General features: G+C 36.0%; 1 protein-coding gene across 3 annotated transcripts; it reads left to right on the forward strand.

Moving 5' to 3' along the window:
• The first annotated feature begins 1,303 nt into the window (after positions 1 to 1,303).
• Positions 1,304 to 12,552, forward strand: LOC114311343 (uncharacterized). 3 transcript variants are annotated; one of them, XM_082903455.1, is made up of 7 exons: positions 1,304 to 1,533; positions 2,673 to 2,788; positions 6,700 to 6,749; positions 6,852 to 8,944; positions 10,096 to 10,216; positions 11,275 to 11,334; positions 11,438 to 12,552. In XM_082903455.1, the coding sequence occupies exons 3-7, from the start codon at positions 6,747 to 6,749 to the stop codon at positions 12,449 to 12,451; spliced, it is 3,291 nt and encodes a 1,096-aa protein (XP_082759581.1). In that variant the 5' UTR covers positions 1,304 to 1,533; positions 2,673 to 2,788; positions 6,700 to 6,746; the 3' UTR covers positions 12,452 to 12,552. The 3 variants fall into 3 exon arrangements, with proteins under 3 accessions (XP_082759581.1, XP_082759580.1, XP_082759579.1); XM_082903454.1 differs by having other exon boundaries at positions 1,387 to 1,533; positions 2,695 to 2,788; XM_082903453.1 differs by lacking the exons at positions 1,304 to 1,533; positions 2,673 to 2,788 and having other exon boundaries at positions 6,700 to 8,944.
• Positions 12,553 to 14,040: the final 1,488 nt, after the last annotated feature.

Consider the following 14,040-nt stretch of genomic DNA (forward strand, 5'->3'; position numbering starts at 1 on the left):
ATAGTTCACATTTTAGGATTCATTGGGTACATTATTCTTTCAAAAAATCAAGTCGGTTGGATAACAAAAATCACGTATTCGAATCAGTTTTGTATGAATTGTTTATTTTATTACCGTGTATTTATTTTTTCTTATAAAACTAATCCAAACACATAATTGTTGTTATCCATTCAACTTAATTTTTTGTAAGTATAATGTGAACGGTTCAAATTAACGAAACAAAATCAAAAGATAGATCTACAAGGCCCAACAACACCTCTCCAGTTCGATACAAGACCATGACCTTTGTTAGTTTAGTACATTATTTTATTTAATTCACAATTATTTTATCAACAATGATTCATCCCACTAAAAACATCACCACTAATAGCACTAATGCATTAAAAAAGTAAAAAAAAAAAAAAAAAACACAACTCCAAGACCAAAACATCACATCATTAATGGCGGGACCCACTGCCACCTAATTAGTGGGAGCACTAATTAGTGCTCCCAAGCATTTTTCTTATTTTATTTATATTATATCATTTTTTATTTAATTCATATCACCTCACTATCATATTGTTTCAACTTCAATTTATATTTCATAAAATTTTATAAAAAATTAAAAAATATACTAATTTATAATGCTTGAGGCCACTAAAAGTGGTGCTCTAAAAGCACCACTAATAATGTGGTAATGAACGGAACCCAATGCTTGTGTCTTGTTTTTTTTTTTTTTAAATACTTATCAACTCATTAGTAATGCTTTAAAGCACCACTTTTAGGAAGCGTTTGTTTCAGATTTTCAGAGCCAACTTATGGCTTTTAGTTTTGAAAAAGTTATTTTGGACCGTTTGGTTAAACTTATTTCAAACAGCTTCTGATTCTAACAGCTTATTTTAACTCAAAAAAGCTGATTCTGAGAAACTGCTCACCCCTTGCTTCTGATTATCAGCTTCTACTGTGGACATGTTAATTTATGGTTATACTCTTAAATTTTTTTATTTTTTATTTTTTTAAAAATAGAAAAAGACTCAAATGGACAATAAATTATTATTATTATTATTTATGAGAAATGTAGACAAATAAAAAATAAAAATTAATTGAAAAAGCTATTTCACAGCTTATTTAACAAACACTACTCAGCAACTTAAATCTATAATCCAACAGTTACACTAAACAGATTAATAATTTTTAATTAAAGTCATAATCTATAATCTATTAAGGTATAATCTATAAACTGTTTTAACAGCTACACCAGACGGGCTTAGTGGGATGTATCAATACCCTTTATCACCTCCTAAACGATCCTATTGCCGAATAAGGGAAAAAAAAGGAGCGTGAGGTCAACCTCACCATCGAAGAGATAGACTCGCTCAAAAGGCTTGCCACGTGTCACTCGTTCTCGAGGCGGTTCTTCAATCCTCTGATTCTAGGGTTTATATTTGTCCAGCACCCTACCCCCCTTCTCTCTCTCTCTCTCTCCATAGCCGACTCACTGCTCAGCTCTTTCAACTCAGTCTCTTTCTCTCTCTCTACTCGTCTTCCGATCAGGTAATCAGATGTGCACATACATACATGTATACACATATACACACTTATTTCTTTTTCTCCCTCCATCTCAGCTCGGGTTGAATTCGCACAGTTCTGATAAATCGCAAATTAGGGTTTTTTTTTTTTTTTTTGGGTGTGTGTGCTGTGATGGTTCGATTTGCGCAAAAAAGATTTGTTTTTTTCATTATTATTCTGCAATTCTATCGATTTTATATGAATATTGATCAATCGTGCGATAAATTTATATAATTTATGATTTTTTTCGAGGAGTTGTTCATAATTATTGTGTTGGAAGGTTAAAAGTTTGAGATTTTATGCATGCATGTTTGAAGTAATTAGGGATCGAATTAAGTAACGTGCGGTGCGGTTGAGATTTGAAGCTTTTTTTTTTTGAAAATTTTTATTACCCCAAATCTGATTTTGTGGTATTAGATATGGGCATGTGTGATTGTTGCTCACTTCATAGATTTTAGGCCTTTGTTTCATAGATTTTGTACAGGTTGGATTGGACAAACCTTTTTCCAATTAGGTTGGTTTTGGTAAATTAATTGTTGTTGCAAGTGATTTGAGCTTGTGATATTTGTGATTGCTGGTATAGTTAATAATTTTTCCTGGTTTTTGTTGTCAGTTAAATGGGATTTATTTACTTTGTAAAGGATTTCTGAGTGTGTATTGAGGTGTTGTTTTCTGGAGGTTTTGGCCTTGTTTGGTTTGTTTTTCAGAAAAAAATTTGGGAAAAATTTTCTACAAACAAATTTGCAAGAGTAATCAAACCAAACAAATTTTTTTAAAAAAAATCTCAAAATTTTGTTTGGTTACCTACTTTCCAAAATCACTCTCTCTCTCATACACATCAAATCAATCACTTTTTTTAAAACTCTCTCCCCAAAACAATTTTCCAAAATCATTTCTGAAAAAAGGCAAACCAAATAAGTTTTCGTACTTTTTATCTCAAAAACTACTCTACAAACACAAACCAAACACACCCTTTAAAGTTGGGGGAGGGGGTGAATGGGTTTCAATGAAGTCATAAGATTGTTTTCTCGTATGCACTCATGCTTTCTCTTTCTCACATCATTACATGTTTTTCTTTTGTGATGTTTGTACTCTGATGAAAGTTGTCGTCATTAATATGTCAGGGTTTCCATCTGATACATGTAGATTGGAACAAAAGTGGTGTTTGAGCATTGTCGACTGGATAATTGGCGAGCTAATTTTCCTAGAGATGGTTGTCTACCTATGGATTTACTGAAATGTAAGTCTTTGTTTTTCTCTGTTAACTAATAGAAACATAGAAATGAGAGTGGGGGATTTTTTTTGTCCAATTGTGACTCTACTTTAATCTGTTTGTATGCTTCATGTTTGACAACTTAAAACCAGGGTCACATTTTAAAAGGAGGAAAAGTAAAACTATAGTATAAATGATTCTCACTTAAAAAATTTACAGTTACCCATATCTTTTTTTGCTCTTCCTGACAACCCATCGTAAACAGGTGTGGTTGTTTTTAAGAACCAAGTTGAAGTTGGTTGTAATTCTTTGATATTGCTATTGCATGGATAACGTTTACTGATGCTGAAATAAGCCAGGGAAAAAAAAAGATGCAAGAGAAAAAAGGAGTAGAACAAGAATAGTGTTTTTCCATATCAAACACATGAAGGAACACTGGTAGGTCAATGAGGACTTGGTGTCATTGCATTAGGTTAGAAAGCTCTACAGTAATGCGGTTCCACTATTGGTTCTGTGAATGTGTTGATTTGGAGTGTTGATATGATTGATTACTATTCTTGGTGCTATTGATGTAGTTAAGACTCCTTTTGTCTTATGCACCTTACACTTTAAACACAACACTTGTTTTTTCAATAAGAAATAGTGCAACTAAAAAGTAGTTGTGTATGTGTCGAACACATGCTAAGGAGCGCCCAACACATATTCAAACGTGTACAATTATTATTACTTTTGGACTTGGACATGCTTCAAACACTAGGGGACACGTGTTATGTGAAACACATTACAAGTGTGAAATATTAACTTGAGATCTCCTGATAAAAGGAATAAAAAATGGAGATTTATATTTATTAATCCCTCCTCCTTTAAACCTTAGCAATTAGTATTATGTTGCATTATTTTATACTTTTAAATGAAATATTCATATAGTATATGATATAATAAATATTTAAAACTACATGAGGCATCTCATTGATGCACCATGTCTCTTCAGTCACCTGAAATGATTGAGAAGAAAAGTGGAGGATATTGAAAGTGCTCTTGCCACGTGAATCTAATATATTTTTTGAACCATTATGACAAAGGACAAGTGATGTAGTCTAGTTGGAAGTTCCAATAACTACAATCAAAGGTAGATCTGAACAACATTGGATGAAGATCGAGCTATGCAAAAAATCAGATTTTAAAACAAATTTATGCAAAAACCGGCAAGGCAGGCTTGAATTCTACGAGTTATGAGGCTCAATACCAAGCTGTAAGAAGCAGCGAATAAGACTACAACATGATATCAAAATTTGAAATTTTAATTTCTCTGAAACCTCATTCAAAGAGTGACAGTCCTATATATAATTAGCTAAGGAGGTTACTTTCTAATCAAGTGTATTGGAATAGAAAAACTAAAAGTAACAAAAGGTAACGAGTGGCAGGTATGAAACCATTCCATAACAACTTATTGACACATGGCCATTCAATGACAAGAAAGTAGGACATGGTTTTACATGCAACAACCTAAGTGACATGTCCTGCATGCGACCATTACCAATAAGTAGGTGAAAAGCTTCTTACATACAACCATCTCATCGACAAGTTGAGTGCACCTCCGAAAGAAATAACAAAATAACTTCTTATGTTCATGACATCAAGAAGTTTCAAACTAAATAACTAATTTTTGTAATATGTTTTATGTGTGATTTGGTTAAGAAATTTGTGGGGTAGGGTGGCAGTGGGGAATATCATCCTGTGGTTTTTAGTTGAGAACAGAATGGAATTGGCTTACTGTAGGAACTCTGCAGTTGCTGGATTTGCAGAGAGAAGTAGCTAGAATTCACTAGGAAGTAGCTAATTTCATGAAAGTTTGACCTAATTTTATTTATCATATCCATTCTTAGGACACACCATTTAAAGAAAGCATAGAGTTTAGTGCTTCTTCTACTGCGAATTATGGTGATAATTATGGTTTGTTTAGATATTTTTACACCATAATGGCACACATATTTGTTTAGAAATCCGTTGCATAGGCACATTAGATGTTTTTCCATCTATACATTTATTTTTGTTATCATTGTTATGTAATGATATTTTCTTTGATGTGCTCAACAATTTTAAGGGTGCTGTGTACAGAGGTGCTTTGTTTCCTCACAATAAAAAAAAGGGTGCTAAGTTGTGCAAGTCTACTTTTGATTGGCAATCATCACCCAAACTGTGAATAGTTTCAAAGGGGGGTGGGGTTTGTCAACTTCTGCAACTTGCAACTTGCATTCATGTGAGCAAAACTTATTTAAAAAAATCATGAGGGCGAATGTCATTTGATTTTTTTCATTTGTATTCTTGAAAAAATACTGCACAGCTTTTTTCTCCTGTTCTTGAATATTTCAAGCCTGTCCATAATGGCTTGGATTTCTCAACAAGCATGTAATGGTGGTTTTATTGGTATTCAAACTTACTTGGTAACTTGTCTGGATTAATTCAGTCCTTACTTCGTAACTTGTCTGGATTAATTCAGTCTGTCAACTATCATTTGCAACATTTGGTTTAAAAAAGTTTTGCAATTACAAAGATTTTGCATCCATCATTCAACACATTCTGAATTTGTACAGAACTTGCAACATTGAAGTTCTATAATTGCTTCCACCCCCCCCCCCCCCCCCCCTCCCCCCCCCCCCCTCCCCCCCAATTGCTTAGATTAGATGCCAAGGGAGTTTTGTTACTAAGATATCATCTGGAGTCCCATAAATTTCAAGAAAGCTACATATGTTTAATCAACTTAGGTCCAAACTGTTGGAAGCTTGGACTTTTTTGTAAAGAAAATCCTATCATTATATTTAACAGGAGGGAAACTTGAAACATTTATAAAACATGTGCGGCTTGTTTAGCTTAGTGTAACTGAGATTAGTGATACTTTGCATTTGGCATTGGGAGCTTGTGGGGAAGCAGAAGACAAGAACATTAAAGGTGGTTAAGTAATTTAGGAAAGTGCCAAAAGAAGTCATTTTAACAAATTGACATTGTCCCATACAGTTCATTCCTCCACTGCATATCTAGCTGTCTTCTACTTGATTGTTTCTCTCAGTCTAGAACTGTTGTTGTATGTGTGCAATGTTATATAGCATTGCCTGCATTTTACTCTCTCTCTCTCTCTCTCTCTCTCACACACACACACACTATCACGTGCATAGACATGTATGTGCTTGTGGGCACGTGCTGTCATTGTCTGTGCACTTTTTTGACTCTTTGTGTGTATATAACTACTTCATAAATTTTCCCTGTACTACCTCTTTATCTTGCTTCTCTATGTATAAGTAAACAGGTGTTTGAAGCCTATGTGTTTGGTGGTTTTTTGTTGGGACTTGTCATAGATCAGCATTATATTTTGAATGTGATCTACCATTATGTCTTTTTGACAATATACCAAGAAAAAGTTATGCATTAATGGAATTGAATGTGCTTAAGAAACAAAACGTGTGGAATCCTGTGTGTTCTATTACTAGGTTTTGACACGCAGAATATAAATTTACTCTAGCATTCTTCCAACCATGAATGATCTATTTTGCTTGGAGACCTGGAAAAACACATACACACATTGTTAACTATGATAATGGTGTATTGTTGTGTGCCTAAAGCTTCTAACATATGGGGACTGATATCAACTAAGGTGCTGTTTGTGTTCAATTTAGTTGTATTGTTTTTCTGCCTCCAGTAGTTAGTTATTCATTTATGCAAGTTCTCTAAAACTCATTGATGTGAATTGATTTTCTCTCTCTTCCAGCATATATATATATATATATATATGTTGGTTTGATTGTTCTAGTAAGTGGAATTTTATATGTAGATCTGTTTGTTATTTATTTATTTATTTTATTTGTATTGGAACTGTTTTTGTCTCATCAATTGTAACTCAAGAAAGAGGATGCTTATAATGCTTATGTTTTTTTAAAATGCAGATTCTGTAAATCTCTTTTTTTGATCACCTGGATGCATTGCCTAATTCATGGTATGTACTAGGTAAATATTTGAGTTTCAGAGCTGTGTTACAGTTGTACGTGCATATGTTTTACAGTGCTGTTGTAGCATGTCCAACAATCTTGTGTCACAGCCATTATCAATACCAAACAAGCAGATGGATCCTATTTCGGACAATCTAGAGGTATCGATTCCAAATATGCGAATGGGAATGATGGATGGCATGTCTAACAGTCCTGCACCACGGCAGTTTGAAATATCAAACAAGAAAATGGGTTTGGTGGAACCTATGACCAATAATTTTGGTTTACATAACTCACCAGTGTTGAACAGGCAAACAGGGCAGATGGAAATGCAGGTCAGCAATCTTGGATTACAACAATTCTTAATGCCAAATCATCAAATCGGAGATATGGATGCTATGTTGAACAACATAGGTTCACAAAAGATACTGTTACCGAGTAAGCGAAAGGCTGTGGGAGAACCCAAGTTCGGTAATTCTGTGGGACAACATTTGTTGACGCCAAACAGGAACGTGGCACAAATGGAACCATTTACCAACCCTGGGTTGCAGCAACTATCATCACCAAATAAAAGAACTACACAGGTGCATTCCAAGTCTGGTGTTCCATCTTCACAAAATTTACCTCCACCAAATAAGAAAGTGGTACGGAATGAATCCATGTCTGGTAGATCTGGCACTAAGCAATTGCTGACTCCAAAGAATCGTACTACACAAATGGAACCATCACCAAAGGGTCAGGCTGAGTCATGTGAATCTGTGAGGTCAAAGATGAGGGAATCATTAGCTTCTGCCTTGGCCCTGGTTACTCAGCGGCAAGATAAAGCTTCAAATGAAGAAAGTAATTCTGAGAAACAGGTTTCTCAGCGAGTTGAATCCACTTCTGCGCCGGCTGATGCTGCTGACCATGTATCTGAAAACCCTACAGACAGTTTACCATCGAAAGAATCTCGTTCTGTAGATATAGCCAACAATGTCCAAAGCATATCTCAGGGAAGTTTTACTAATGAAAACATGGGAGGTTCTGCTCAAACCTGGAAAGGTGATGGACAAGAAGTCCAATATAATACTGGCTTTCCAAATGAAGATGTTTCATTTAGTGACAGTTTCTTTGTCAAAGATGAACTTTTGCAGGGAAATGGGCTCACTTGGGCATTGGAACTCGATGTAGACGTTGGAGAAACAAAGGAAATACAAATTGCCAAAAAACCCAAGTTGGTAAATGAGGATGTGGGGGGTGGGGAAGAAAGAGATCAAGCATTTCAATCTCCTCAAAGTTTGGCTTTTAAAATTGAAGTAGAACTCTTCAAATTGTTTGGAGGGGTCAATAAGAAGTACAAAGAGAAGGGAAGATCTCTTATGTTTAATTTAAAAGATCGTAGTAATCCTGAACTACGAGAAAGAGTAATGTCTGGTGAAATCCCCCCTGATCGTTTGTGTTCAATGACAGCTGAGGAACTTGCTTCAAAGGAGCTTTCTGAGTGGCGAATTGCAAAAGCAGAAGAGCTCGCTCAAATGGTAGTTTTGCCTGATTCAGATGTTGACATGAGACGTCTGGTGAGGAAAACACACAAGGGTGAGTTTCAAGTAGAATTCGAACAAGATGATGGTGTTTCAGTTGAGGTTTCTGTTGGAGCAAGTTCGCTTCTCAGAGTTCAATCAAAAGACGAGGATACTGAAGCTCATCCCTCTGCCAAAGCTGATGACATCAAAGATAAAGAGAATGTTGTAGGTGAGAAGAGTAGCTCAGAAAACCAGGATATTCCGTGTAGCCTTACGATTCCAAATGATGGGACTGATTTAATGCAAAATCTAATGGTGGATGAATTGAAGGATGCAGAATTCCTTCCTCCTATTGTGTCCCTTGATGAGTTTATGGAATCTCTTGATTCTGAACCTCCATTTGAAAATTTACCCATGGTTGGTGGGAAGACGATATCACCCTCTGTCAAGGAAACCACAGAGGGTGGCTTTGAAGTGACACCCTCTGGTCTAGCTTCCAAAGTACCTGTGGACGCAACCTCAGAAAAGTCTGATAAAGTGGATGTGAAATACAAAGATTCTGATGTGAAGACAAAATCCAAGGAGAATCCTATAGCACCAAAACCTTCTCCTGGTGCTGCGTCCAAGGGTGACCGTGTATGGGAAGGCATACTTCAGCTGAATGTGTCAGCTGTGGTAACAGTAGTAGGCTTTTTTAAAAGGTATGTCTTTTCAGTTGATGTCGTGATCATTGCAAGTTGTTTACTGCTTCAGTTCCTTTCACCTAATTATGTATCTCTAATCTACTGTTCTTTTGTATCTTCAGTTTTGTTTTGTGGTAGAATATCTTCGTTTGAGTAGTGCATAATCCCTGTTGCTGTCTTAAAAATGGGGGTCATTGCATTTCCAATAGGTCTTGAAATTATCTTGTGCCTGTTGCGTGGTCCATCTGCTTTCTAATACGTATCATGTTATCTATGCATATGTTTGCATAACAGCCAATTCTCTTATTCTTTTGTTGCTTGTTGGTTGTCCAACTAATTTTATTGTCCTAATCTGGCTCTAAATGTCATAGATGATGATGTGAAGTTTGGGTAGTTTTCAATGTTAGTTATAAAGTAACGTCAGTTTGTTTTTGTATTAAATGAAATTGTAGAAGTTGACTTGAAAACATTGTGGGTATGTTTGGTTTGGTTTTGGGAGAGTAGTTTTTAAAAATTGTTTTGGGGAGAGAGTTTAGAATTTTTTTTGATTTGTTTGGTTGTGTATTTTGAAAGTAGTTTTGGAGTTTAGAAGTTTGGAATGATTTGATATTTTGTTATAATTGAGTAAATGTGTGCGAGAGAAAAAGTGATTGAGAAGGAGAGAGGAGAGAGACAAAGTGATTGATTGATAGGTAAGAGAGAAAGTAATTTTGGAAATTGTTTTGAAAATTTTACAAACCAAACAATTTTTTTAAAAAAAATTTCCCAAAATCACTCTACAAATTCTAACCAAACATGGCCTGTGTATTTAGAACTTTGAAGACTGGGAAGTCTTTCCTTGTTTTGTTGTGGTTTGTAACTTACTGCTTTGAAGAAAATTTAGTGCACTTCTACTTGAGTTAAAATTTTCTGTGCCTTCCATGCATGAAATAACATGAATGTATTTACAATTAAGGTTAGTTGTTTAAGATTTGAAATAACTATTAATTTACAACCCCGCCTTCTATGAAGTTGTTCCCAGTTGGTCTGCTGCCCTTGATCTGAGGGTTTTAGTTTCCCTTGTAGTCTTGTGAGCAAAAAAGATAACAAAATACACCGATTCAGTTTCCATTGTTTTTTTTTTTCTGTATGCTTGTCGATTTCTCACTTACCCGCTCATCTTCTTACAGTGGTGAAAAAACATCGACAAAAGAGTGGCCCAACTCTCTTGAGATCAAGGGGCGAGTCAGATTAGATGCGTTTGAAAAATTCCTTCAAGAGCTTCCCATGTCTCGTAGCCGTGCAGTCATGGTATCTCTACTCCCATTTTTTGTATTTAATTTTTATCCGCTGTTTTGCTGCTGTTCAGCTGGTAACCTACAGCAGAGTAGTGCTTTCTCAGCTGTGGTAGTGACATTTGTTTTAGTTATAGTTATTGGTGTGAAACGAAAGGATATATGTAAGCAAATTCTCTCTCTTAATATATCGTTCATGCGTAAAAAGGCATTTCCAGAGTTCTCCGTCTCTCCCCCTTGCTGTGTGTGGGGCATGTGCACATGTGCTGTGCGAACGAAACACTTTCTTTTGTCTACTAGTAGTATCGAATTAAGCTGTGTTGCTGGTAATTATTTTTCACATCTAGTAAAAAGAAAGGATTAGTTGGTTGCATGCTGTGTGGCCAGGATGTGAATATATTGTCAAATACCCAATGCTGAAATTTTGACTCAAGGTTTAAAGGGCACAATATGGCAATTTAAAAAATAAGGAAATAATTTATTGTTGTTGGTTGGTTTTGATTTGGAAAAGAAAACATGATTGAACATAGATTTGTGATTGGTTGGTTGGTTTTGATGTGAAAAAGGAATACATGATTGAACATTGATTTGTGATTTGTTGGTTTTGATGTGGAAAAGGAAAACACGATTGAACATAGATTTGTGATTAGAAATAATTTATTGTTGGTTGGCTGGTTTTGATGAGGAAAAGGAAAACAAAATTGAACATAGATTTGTGATGTGTCATGTCCAGAAATTTAGCTTTTCCAGAACATTTCAAAACTCAAGCAGATTGTATTTTGGATCAGCTAGTTTGTGAAAATCCATGTTTGGACATCATGAAATATGCAGTTTTCTTCTTCAAAATGATAAAGCACATTTTTCAATTTTAGAAAACAAAAAAAGAAAGCAGAAAAAGGCATCTGGGTGTCATCAGAAAATTAAAACGAATAAATAAAGTGAAGAAACAGAAAATTGTTACGAGAATAGATATCCAATTATAACTGATTATCTCATACATAATGATAATGATAGTGAAGTTCATCAAAGTATGTAAATTTTAAATTTTTTTCATGTAATATTCTCTCTGTGCAGGTTGTCCATTTTGTTTTGAAGGAGGGATCCTCGGAAAATGACCATGCAAGTCTTGACGAGGTTACTTCCATATTCTTTTCTCATGTTTTCCCACATCAGCCTCCCTTTTATCTAATATTTTCTCTGTTTCTTGTTTAACCGAATTTTGCCCATCAATCTGCAGGTGGTTCATTCGTACGTTTCTGATGAGAGGTTGGGGTTTGCAGCACCAGCCACTGGAGTGGAACTTTATATCTGCCCTCCAAGAATAGTTGAAATACTGAGCAAACACCTATCCAAAGACCATACTGAGATTCTTAATTCAATAGACAATGGGCTAATTGGTATCGTTGTATGGAGAAGACCTCATTTCAGTTCTTCTGTAATATCACCCAACTCATCATCGTCCTCACACCACAAACACAACTCCAAAAAACAACACTCCAATATCACATCTAGGAAGCATCAAGAAAAAGATACCTATATGAATGTGAATTTTGTATCTAAACCAACACATCCCATGGGCCCAACTGGACCTCATCATCCTCCGTTAAATCATGATGATGATGATGATGATGATGATATTCCGCCTGGGTTTGGCCCCGCCACTGCCCGGGATGAAGATGACTTGCCCGAATTTAATTTCTCAAAACCGTCTGTACCTTCTAACCAAACTCGATCTGGGGGGTCGGGAACAAACCCTTCTCATCCGAGTTCTCATGCTCCGCCCTTACCTGTAGACCAAATGAGAGAGCTTATTCAGAAATACGGGCAAACTGGGAATAGTGCCGGTTTGAGGACTGTTAGGAAGGGGATTCAACCATGGAATGATGACGATGATGATGATATTCCAGAGTGGCAGCCTCAGGCACCACCACCCCAACAGCAGCCCCACCACCAACCACCCATGCATAACTTTCAGCAGCCAATGCTGCCACATCATCAAGTGAATAAACACCCAGGACTTGCATTGCCTCAACAGCCCCCACGGCTGGAAATTGCACCACCCAGTGGTGCTATGCCTTTGCAACCATCGGGTAATATGGTTCAGGGCTTGCATAATGTAGCCCCGCCTTGGCCACCCGGAGCTAGGTGGGTGCAGCCTCCTGGCCACTATGGTGTGCCGCCTGGGCTGCGACCTGGGCAGGCTGGTATGGAGTGGAGACAGGAGGGTGCCCCACGGAGTAGGGGTTTTTGATTTGGTCCCTATCATGTATAAAGTTTTTCTTTTTTTAGTTTTTTTTGTAAAAACTTTGGTAAGATATGTGCAGTAATGTAACCATAAAAATGTTCTAAGCATGTATCTCTTTTTTTTTAAGTTGTTGAAGCAAATCTCGTAGATGAACATGGTACCTTTTAATTCGTCTCTGCAATGTTTATTTTCCAATCTATAGGCTAATGCATGTTATTACAATAATGCAACAACAATGACTAATATACCATAAATTATTTATGATCTTACTTATGTAAATATTTTATGATATAAAAAGTTTATTAATATTAATTTTAGGGACAATGAACCAATCACATAAAATATAATTGGACCAAAGTGCACAGAACAATTTCTTTAATTGTGAATTTCACCATCTTGTGTGTAATAATTATTTTATGTGATTGGCTGTGTAGTCAATTCCGTGTTTTGGACTATTATTTATCCATGACGAGTTAAGACCTTTGAGAATGAGTGATCTATAATTTATGCCTTACTTGGAATGTGAAGTCGTCTTAGGATAGAGGTTATGAATCAATAGAATAAAGACTAAGGAATACCCTTTTGCTTTTTTTTCTTTCTTTTTTTTGGGGCAAAAAAAGAAGAAGACGTTCTGACGTGTCATCACGGCATTTGTGGGCCCAAACCCCAGGGTAATCGGTTGCCAGTTTGATTTAACTCAACTCAAAGAAAGTGACTCACTACCGAGGCACCAGTGGAGATTAACCATACATCATAGACAAGCTCAGGATACGATAGGAGTACAAAGTGAGATTTCTGCAGAGAATCATTGAAATTATTCAATATTTCGCTCCCTCAAGAGATGGAGATTAACCATACATCACAGACAAGCTCAGGATTCGATAGGAGTACAAAGTGAGGTTTCTGCAGAGAACCATTGAAATTATCCAATATTTCGCTCCCTCCAGAGTCGAACCTGAGTCGCCTGTGGAGAAGGTATACTTTTTTGCTTCTCTTTTTAAGACCTGTTCTATGGCTAGTCACTTTCATATTTTTTTTGCTTTATCGAAAACTCATTTTTCGTCCTACTCCACGTGGGGTTGAGAGGCCAACCTTAAGCTTATGAACAGAACAAACACGGGTTCAGAGGCTACCCCTGAGCCAATGAACCCGACCAAACAAACAGGAGGAGAGTAGAACTATAAACCTTCTGAATAGAGTCTTTAGACTAACCATCAAAGCTATCTCTCAAAGGTCCTCTTCGACGCAGCGATGAACTGAATTGTGTTTTTCTTGATAGATGGATGGATGATAATAAGCAACTAAAAGGCATCATTGAGATGCTATTTTGATTTTGATTTTGATTTTGATTGTAAACTGTGTTTATTCATCAATAACAAATTGCAAATTGTTCATCAAATTGATTGTTTGATGAAAATAAACACTCTTTTAACTGAAAATACTCATTTGAAATATGATGTTTTTTTTTTGTTAGTGTTGTCTTAGCTTATGTTATGTTTGTGTCTTTCGTTGCTCACCTTGTTTTTGTTAGCGTTGTTTCTATTGTTAGGTTTGTTTGAAATCATTCACTTTCGTATTTTCTTCTTTCTTGAAAT

This window comes from Camellia sinensis, chromosome 13 (genome assembly GCF_055761805.1).
Source record: "Camellia sinensis isolate YWXY chromosome 13, ASM5576180v1, whole genome shotgun sequence".
Taxonomy (NCBI): Eukaryota; Viridiplantae; Streptophyta; class Magnoliopsida; order Ericales; family Theaceae; genus Camellia; species Camellia sinensis.

Bases quoted from the DNA above. Each gene is read 5' to 3' on its own strand.
- LOC114311343 (XM_082903453.1), top strand. From the start codon at position 6,828: ATGTCCAACAATCTTGTGTCACAGCCATTATCAATACCAAACAAGCAG. The intron at 8,945-10,095 runs GTATGTCTTTTC...ATCTTCTTACAG, and splicing joins GTAGTAGGCTTTTTTAAAAG to TGGTGAAAAAACATCGACAA. The intron at 11,335-11,437 runs GTTACTTCCATA...ATCAATCTGCAG, and splicing joins ACCATGCAAGTCTTGACGAG to GTGGTTCATTCGTACGTTTC.